General features: G+C 44.8%; 1 protein-coding gene across 1 annotated transcript in view; it reads left to right on the plus strand.

Annotated features, from left to right (window-relative positions):
- The window catches only part of FGF12 (fibroblast growth factor 12), a 79,109-nt gene that overhangs the window by 64,160 nt on the left and 5,321 nt on the right, over positions 1 to 9,628 (plus strand). Inside the window, exon 3 of the mRNA XM_010160146.1 lies at positions 6,125 to 6,323. Within this exon, the coding sequence (XP_010158448.1) occupies positions 6,125 to 6,323 (199 nt within the window). The remainder of the gene's footprint in view (positions 1 to 6,124; positions 6,324 to 9,628) is intronic.

Below are 9,628 nucleotides of genomic sequence, written 5' to 3' on the forward strand. Positions count from 1 at the left end.
CGTTGGCAGGGGGGTTGGAACTAGAGGATCTTTAAGGTCCCTTCCAACCCAAACCATTCTATGATTCTATGAAATACTGAGTCTGCTCGCAAGACTTAGCAGACCTGCACTGCACCTCTTGCTTGGGTGTTTTAAAGCGAAGCCAACTGAACAAATGTGTACCTTGGGGACAGAGAGTGCTCACACAAGGGAGGGCAGATAACCCTTGTGATATTTTTCAGAGGCAGTAAGTAGATTGCTGTCTAATGCTGCTTCTCGGTTCCCAGAGCTGGGGACCAGAGCTGCGTGGATGGTGGTTTATTTGCAAATGTGTTCCCTCCAACCCACAGATGGTCCAGGCGGAGTCAGAATACTTGCAGATACCATATTGTCTCATCAAGTGAATCTCTGCTCTGCAGCAAGGCTGCACACTCCCATGTAGCAGCTTGTTATTTTAAAACATATCTGTGCTCCCTTATTTCTAAAAGGCCACCAAGAAGACTTGTCACCAATCTCTTATGGAGCTAGAAGGGGGAGGAAAAATGGAGTGTGAACAGTAGAATATCACCTGCCATCTGGACAAAGATGTGATGAGATGTAAAGTTTGGATGCACATTTGCGGTTCTTGATCACATGCCAAGAGAGAGCTCAGCTACAATTATTTTAAAGCATTTTCAGGCAGATGCAGCTCCAGGTCAGGAGAGAAGCTGCGCTGAGGCAGGAGGACACTGAATTTGATCGGGCCGTATGCAAGGCATTGTGACCTGTGGGAGTGCTGCTGGGGTGTGCATAGGGCTGAGCCTGGGAACAGGACCTACGTGGTTCCTGTCCTGGGAATGAGAGTATGCCAGGGTCAAGGGCTATGGTATGAGGTCTGTAGTCACAAATTCTCTTAACTTCCACACATTTAAATGGGATTTGGGCATCTGCATTTCATCTGGGAGCCCAAATGTCTTCAAGAATCCGGTTTCTTTGTTTATGCACGCAGGTCTGTGTGCATTGATAGCAACACTGAACTTCTCGTTGCTGGTGGCATCAGGGGGGTGTTGATTACACCCTGCTCTGCCTGAGGTCTGTGGGGAATGTAGAATGGGCTTTACTGGGGAAAGATGCTCTTCTGCAAATCCGTCCTTTCCCCTGGGATGGAGTGGTGCTTTATACAGACACAGTGAACACGATCCAGTTGTTCCATGGTCTGCCTCTGCAGCCACAATGAAATGGCACTGCTGATAGCTCTGATGATATTTGTGATTCCTACTTAGTATGTTTTAAATGACTCAATGAGCTCTAAGTATTAACACTAACATCAGTAAGCATCCTAAGCCAGATTCTGTGGGAAGGAAGCCTTGCCATGCCATAGACTTGGGTGCAGTTTAGTGCTTTTATCCCATCTGAAGATCTGGCTCAGTAATTGTGCAGAACATAAAAGAGAAACCCGTAAGTGCTGTAAACAAAGGAAAACCATTACTCTGGGAGTGTGTTAGTTAGATATTTCAACATTCATAATTAACATCCCTTTCCTAAACCATGGCACAAACTACTTGCAGAATGGGCTTTTTCTTTTATTGCTGCTAGTTTCAGTGACTAAATTTATTAAGTCATTAGTTTGCGTGTGGATGTGTATATTTGCTATTCTCCTTTGGGTTATAATAAAAGGAGATCTTGAGTTAAAAAAAAAAAAAGATATCTTTATTTATCTGGCAATTTTGAGAGTGAAAATACAAACACGTGGCCTAGTCCGGGTGGATGCTGAGTGAGCAGCTGGGTTTGAATATAACAGCTAGTGACAGTCTTCGGCTGACTCCCTTTTCATCTCAGAGCATTGCACATGGAAACCTGTCACCATTTCTGCCATGGTCTGGGGACATCAGGGGCTTCTGTGCTTGGTCTAAACAAACAAGGGAGCAGATTGCTCGCTCTGCTGATCAGTACCCAGGAGCACCGTGCTGTTTCTTACGGGGATACCCTTTCTTTGCGCCTCCTGGCTGAGGATGCTCAGGGTGCCAGTGACCTGGTTCGGGCAGGGGCCAGCACGGCTCTCTCTTGCTCGGAGCAGCACAAGGGCTGTCCACTGCCCTGGCAGTGCTGTGCCCGCACTAGGGCTGTGACACCATTGGATCCGCATTTTTTGGAGGAGCCGAGGGGTCCGAGGGCAGCAGTACCTTCCCTGAATATCCGTGGGTCTGGTAGCAATGCTTCTCCACCAATGTCTGTGGAGCTTCTCCATCTTTGCAGAAGTGCAAAAAAGAGTCCAATCTAACTTGGTGTGTTCCAGGCCAAGAGGCTGGGTTAGATTTACCTGACCAGGCAGGTTAAAGTTGAGGTGGATCAGAAAAAAACCTGTCCTCTCACAGATCACCCCCAGCCTGTGCTAGGGAGGGGGGCAGATGGGGCCAGGCATTCTCAACACCTCCATGAAGGACCACACTGGCCCAAATGATACAGAGATTGGCTTGTGCCTGGAAGTCCCATCCACATTTCCATCTACAGAAGTCAGGTGACACTGCTGGGATCAAGGATGAATGAAACAGCTTGTTTTCGTAAACCAAAAATAGCTTTTGGGGCAATCCACGGTACCTCTACCCTCCCTGAGCAGGTCTGATTCCGTGAATCCCCACCCAAAGGGCAGTTGCATGCATTTAGCTTCCTTCTTTCATTACAAGTCTCACTGAACGTGGTCTCCCTAATTTTCTGTGTGATAGCTGCCGCTTTATTTTTTTCTAGACTGTGCAATTTCCAATAACACTGGAGTTAGCACAAACCAGACCTATGTTTGTTTTTCAAAGCAAATCTAATTACTCTCCTTACTGGAATTGCCTTTTGTTCAAAGGATTGAATTGAGATACAGAAAACAAGTTGCAGGCAGATGCTAATCGTTTTGCATGTAAGTTATTAGCATTTCTTTTAAAAGTATTTAATGCAGGTTTTTAGTTCAACAATATAAAAAAGATCTGCTTTTTCCAACTGCTTTCAGTAATATCTATAGTCATTTAACAAAATACCTCAGGCTCTAAATCTCCATATAAAAAATAAATGTTTTTATTTACTTTGTATACAAAACATAATTTAGTCAAAGACATGTGTTTCACATGAAGATAAAACCAGACATATTTCCTTTTTTTTTTTTCCTCTAAATCACAAGGGTACTTTGTAATGAGGAGAACCGGTGAGTTTTCGGAGTGACCTGAGCTCATGATGGTGCTGGCAGGGGACTGAGAGCTCTATGGAGTTTGTACAGAAAACAAAGTCATGATTTGTTTCTTTGTTGAAAGACTGAAAAAAGACCAGTGATTAGAAGATGAAGCCATCTGTCCTCTCACTGTCTTTTACCTGGTCATGCTATTTCTGTCAAGGAGAGCGTCAGAAAAATAACTGAGTGGGCTTCGTTGTAAGCCTGTTTCAAAAGGTCCCTGCACCAAGTGAGAGAGTGCAGGGGGTGCAGCGTGTCGGCTTTGGCAGGGTGGATGGCGTTCCGGTGGTCTGTCCCTCTGTGCCACAGCTGGACAGTAGCTGTTGCTCATGAGGTGATACACGTAAGAAGAGGGATAATAATAAGGACTAAAAATGGCATTATTTAACTTAGCTGTCAAATCTGTGGGTTTTCTGAACTGCCGAATGGACAGAGCTGGGATGTTTCTTGGTGCTGTTGCCATGGTTAGTGTCCTAAAGTGCTATTTCCACTGAATTGTGGGGGATGAGGAATCAACCAACCAACTCAGAAAAACAATGGGACAGTTTTGTTTGCTTGTGGGGGAGCTTAAAAATGTAAAGAAAATCACGATTTTTTTTCTTAATTTTTTTAAATCTTTGCTAAGTTGATGTCTTTACATCTGCTTTAAAATAACATACTTTAGCTGCTTTATTGGTACAAGCGGATATACAATATGGCATCTGCTTTCATGAACTACTGCTGCATGTCATCAAATATTATACTGCAGTAATTTAAAAATAGATGTTTATCTGAAAATTTGAATTTAAATAAGTTTTTTCTTTTTAATCTGGATTTTTTTGTTGTTGTTGTTCTGAAACAATATTTTCAAAATGTGTTAGCTTTTATGTTTCTGCTTCATTGAAAATGAAAAATAGTCTTTGTTCCACACTGATAATAAAACAGACATTGAACATCCAGATATCTCATGTACAGTAAATGCCATGGTTTGGTCAAGTGCATAGCTACCCCTCGCAGCCTACCAACTTCCAGTCCTCCTGAGGGGGATTTTCTCGATGAGGTTTTGTTGATGGGGTAACCAGGGCATGGGAAAGGGGATTGAGTTGTGCAGTTTGGATTTAGAGATGCTCTCTGTTGTGGGGTTTGCTGCTGGCTGGGCCCGGTGCTAAGGAAAGCCCTCGAGCCAGCCAGTCCGGGCGGCCCCTGCAAACTGCCCAGCTCCCCCGTGAGCTGCGTCTTCCCAGGCAAGACAAAGCCTGGAGATACAGAGCAGATTTAAGGAGCGCTTAAACACTGATCTTTTGGGAACCTACTTCAAACACTGTTTTATAGTGCTCTAAGTCATCTAGAGCTCTCTTAACTTGTTTCACTCTCTTCCTAAAATATTTACTTCTCCAGCAAGGAAGACTCCTTCAGATAGGGCAAAATGACCCGTTGGGCTGACAGCATTTTTATCTGTGTGGCACTAATGATTGATGAAAACCTCTTGTGTGCTGTACAGCTCCGTGCTTTCTGCTGTGCTTTATCTCCTCTGGCTGCAAGCCTGCCTGGCTCCGTAGGTCTGTTGCACGCTGGATTTATTGTCAGACCAGCAACACATTATATAAACCCCAAAGCACTTGGGAATACATACCTCAGTGTTGCTGAATGTTCAAAATGTTCACTCTTAAATGAGGTTTGCAGTAAATACGTGGCATTACTCCAGATGCTTTGCTCAGATGTTGGTCATGGGTTTTCCATTAGCAAGGTTGGAGAAGCTCCCAAAGACTTGCGAGTGGCAGGAGCTTGTGAGAGAGCATCGCTCACCTGTAGCAGCATCTGCCTTCACTCATGGGGCTCTGAGATACCTTGTCTGGGTCCTGGGAAAAGGGATATATTTTTTGGTTTTAGGAGTTTTTCTTCAGAAAATGCATATTCATTGTGACTTGAGACCTTTTTGCAAGAAAGTCATAGTTTTAAGGAATGCAGAAGGAGAATTCAGCTGGCTATGATGAATTTTCTGCTCAAAATCAAAATTTAGGAAAAAACCTAACCCACCAACAACCACGTCTGCCTCAGTGAAGGTTTGGGAGCCCACTGCAACAGAGTCCCCTGGATAGCCAGCTCTTTTAAAAGAAATTTAATATTTCCCTGTTGTTAAAAAATCTTGAAAAGTTATTGGGACATGACAGGTTTTGGTCTGTAGTTGAGTGTAGTTTCCTCCTTGAGACTTTATGCAGAGGCGCGGTTCCAATTGGCAAAGGCACAGCCACAACCCCCATGGCTGGCACAGGCTCAGGGAACGTCTCAGACAGGTCTACATGTCCTCTGTTCCTGGGCAGGTGTGGGACCAGTTCTCAGTGTCTGAAGAAATACTTGTGTCAGAAATCTTTAAAATTACTTCTTTTTCTTTATTGAAAGATTTCCAGGCTTTTTGCCAGCCTCTCCTCCTGTCGCCTTTGAAAATAAATAAGTAGTTTCTTGCTTTTGTATTTGTCCCATTTCTCTCAATCTGCTTAAATGCTTTTGATAAATTGCCTTTTGCCCCTAAGAGTTTGAAAGAGCCTCAGTGTTTTAGACAATGACCAACACATGGGAAGGTAAGAGCAAAGCCAGGGGAAGGCACTGGGAGCAGCAGAGGAGCAGCAAGGCTGTCTCTTTGCTCTCAGCTGTCTTGGTTTTCTTCTTTTTTTTCTTTTTGTTTAGTATTTCAGCCTAAATCTCAGCAAATTCCTGACTTTTCCTGCATATTTTTTAAGCCCATTCACTGTAGGCTGTTTTGCAAACCACAGCTCTGCCAGGGGAGGATAGGCTTTCCTTTCAGTGGGGAGTTTTCTGGATGTGTATTATTGCTGGGAGCTGGTATTGCTGATGCCTGTTGTTTTCTACTGTTAAACTAACTGCAGCGTGTGACCATCGTGTATCACTCAGTGGTGCCTAATTTAGGAGATCAGTGATTAATTCCTTCCATTGCTTTTTCTTTCTCTCTTACTGCAGGACGTTTTCACACCAGAGTGCAAATTTAAGGAATCTGTCTTTGAAAACTACTACGTTATTTATTCTTCCACGCTGTACCGGCAGCAAGAATCCGGCCGAGCGTGGTTCCTGGGACTCAATAAAGAAGGTCAAATTATGAAGGGAAACCGAGTGAAAAAAACCAAACCCTCATCACATTTTGTACCCAAACCCATTGAAGGTATGGAATCCGCTCACTCTCTCTCCATCAGTGGAGTATGGGGAAGGGGGCGTTTACAACTGCAGATTTGGGGCTTCCTTGGTGGGAATGTTGGGCTGCAAGACCAGAAAGCAAGGACGATGTTCGTAACATTTCAGGTGTGGGCTGTACTGTTAGCATTTCATCTGGTTTCCTTCCCATATAATAATCTTTGCATCGTCCCAAAGGGGTTTCTCAGCTTTGGGTTGCTAAATGGGGAGTTACTGAGAGAAGAAAGCAGCCTTCGAGCGGCCAGCAGTGCAGAAGGAATCCAAGCCAGCAGTGACTGTAATGTGGGGTTTTCTGTGATGATTTTCCCAACTTACTCAGTGGGTTTCCGTCCTGTGTAGACTCAGTAGAGAGAGGATTTATCTCACCTAATTTTAGACTTTGAGGATGTTTATAGTAACAGGAGAGAGATGGTCCTACCAGCACAACTGTACATATATTTTATATGTCTACCCAAAGATGACTTTAATCTGTTGTTTCCTCATTTGTAAAGACATCCTAGTTAGTCACTGGGGGTAGAGGAACCTCTACCATGGGTGTGCAAAGTTAGATGAGATGCTTTCATGCCATATGTCTTCATCACAGCATGAGTGAAAGTCATGGAGTTGAAGTTTTGCCCTCCTGCTGTTGATTGTACACTACTGAAGTGTGCCACAGGATCGCGCTGGGGCAATCTGCTTTTGATGAGCTGGCTCCTGATAATGGAGAGATGTGGTACTTAACTAGTGTGGTTTTGGAAAAAAGGAGACCTCTTCTTTTCTCTGTCTTAGAAAAGCACTACTTTTCAATCTCCAAACTAGGCACACCTTTCTGACCCCATCTCAGACCTGCTGGTGGCCACCTCAGAGACACAGCAGCCTGGGGCTGGTCTCAGCTGCACTGCTCCAGCCACCCCCATGTTGGCTGTGGGGTCAAGGCTGGACACATGGAGAGAAGGGATGAACTGATGCTTTCCTGACAGGTACCACTCACACGTGCTGGGGGTCACAGCAAAGTCCATGCACCGGTAGGTGTTTTGGCAGACAAGTGTGCATGTGTGAGTGAAAGGCCATGCAGGGAGGCAGGCTGAAAGCATCTGTGGGACCACTGAATAGAAGCATGATGAGAGAAATTCAGCTCAGCATTCCCAGAATAACTGTGATCTTTGCACAGGAGATGGATATATTAGAAGAGCAGAGAACAGCCTGAAGCCTCTAGTCCTGTGTTTGTTTTCAACAGCTTTTCTGCAGCCAGGAGCCTTTTCTCGTTAATCTGAGGCATTAGTAGGATTGATGCCCTCTGGCCTCATGGAGTTTTGCTAAGGAACAGGGCCTGCTCCAGGCATGGGGTTGGTCACCAGGTTCTCTTCTGTTTCCTCCTCTCCTGCCTGGGCTGGGAGGAGAGTCTTTTGCAAGTGCTAGATTTCACAGCTGAGTTTCCAGCTCCTTCTGGTATTTCTTTGCTGCCTGGCTGGGTGTTGGCACTGATCAGTGGGTTTCTTTGAATGCAGGCATCTTTTTTAATGGAGGGCACATGGCATCTGCTGAATGGCTCAATAGTTGTCTTATGCATGCATTAAACTGGGCCATTCCTTTGGCTTTCCTTGTGGAAAGCCTTGCCTTAATAGAGGTGCCTGACCCACAGCGGAGTTCTCATTGCAGCAAATGCCGCTATGGCTTTCATTTTGAAAAACCCAACCCAGCCCGAGAGCTTCCCTTTCCTGCAGTTGCATCCTCCCACGCTCGCTTCAGTCACAGCTGTCACATAACCTCCCGAGAGTGAGCACTTTGGAAGTTGGCAGCCAAATTAAGGCCTCCTCCACCCCTTCCCTCCTCCACATGCTTTGCAGTCAGCCTCTGTGAGCACTGCTGCATCAAAGAGCTGGCAGTCTCCCAAGCCAAGGCACGTGTCAGCTTCCCAAAGCATTCAGCTGTCTGGGACTGTGACTCCAGACGGAGGATTCTGTTCCCAAGCCGAAGATTCATTGTAGGTAGCAGAGGCTGGTGGTGAGGGTTGGAGTAAGATGCGTTCAGCTCCACGTGACTTCTCTGTGCAGCATCAGTCTCCACGAGCAGAGCTTGCGAGCAGCAATGTTACAAAAAAGGGGCAGTTCTTTCTCTCTTTTAACGGTTTCTTTCTCTTTATCGTGACTCTAAGGAAGTATTCAGAGCACTTTCCTCCTATATTTGCATGTCCCTTCTGCTAAATGCTGTGGCATGCTCCAGTGTTTGGGCTTTGCTGCTTATTCAGGCCAGTTCTTTGCAGCTTCCATCTGCAGTAATGCACCCCGGTGTCCTTTTGGTCTGGTACCACCTCCAGAATTAGCCCTGGCACATGATGGGTGACATAGTGAAGTGTGCAAGGAGGAATCTGGTCCCCTGGGAGGCAGAGGTGTTACACCCATTGCTAGGAATCACTTCACCCACTGCTGCAATGGCAATTATCTCCAAGATGAAACTTCTCAGTTACTTGCTGTGTGCAGAAAAATTATGCAGCAGCTTAGAGAAGAGTGCATTCACAGGGAAAGGAAACACACAAAAGCCCAGATTGGTGCCAGCGCTTGTTTAGCTCCCATTGCGTCGTACTGCTGTCGGAATTCAGAAGTCTTTTCCTCAGAGTTGCAAGAGGGCAGTAAACTAATAAATGAATGTGAGAGATCCTGCCAGATAACTTCTGAAGACTACATCTGTGTGTGTGTGCATATATATACACAAAAGACTACATCTGTGTGCGTGTGCGTATATATACAGTGGTACCTGTATATGTATGTGTGTTATCTATGGCTTTTAACACCTACAGCTTTATGCTGTGCTAATCCCAAAGATTCTTTGACTCCTGTAGATTGTCAGGATGTTGGAGGTGTTCTGTGCAAAAGGCATAGATACCAACTGGATAAGCTTTGGGTTTTGGTTGGTATGAGGGGTTTTTTTGGTTTAGTGTAGGTAGGATTTGTTTGTTTTTGGAAATAGCATTAAGCTTAATCAATATAAAAGCACAAAAAACTTACTTAGTAATAACAAGGGAAACGTTAAGTTCCTTTCCCATCTGTGCACCAGCAAAGCCAAAGCAAACAGCCTGGCAGGCAGCAGTTAATGTACTGTGTGGTGCCTGTTTTGGTTAGAAACACACATACGCAACACATTTCTTTTGATATTTTTATTTCTGATTGCTGATCATTCGAGCTAAAGGAGCCCTTAAAGTGCAGACATATAGGTTGAGCTACACTGCACAAGAAATGAGCTTGAGTATAATTGTCACTTGAAGACCAATCTTTTAAAGCAATTTCAGTCTCTTGAAAG

This window comes from Eurypyga helias, unplaced genomic scaffold, assembly GCF_000690775.1.
Source record: "Eurypyga helias isolate BGI_N326 unplaced genomic scaffold, ASM69077v1 scaffold5141, whole genome shotgun sequence".
Classification (NCBI taxonomy): Eukaryota; Metazoa; Chordata; class Aves; order Eurypygiformes; family Eurypygidae; genus Eurypyga; species Eurypyga helias.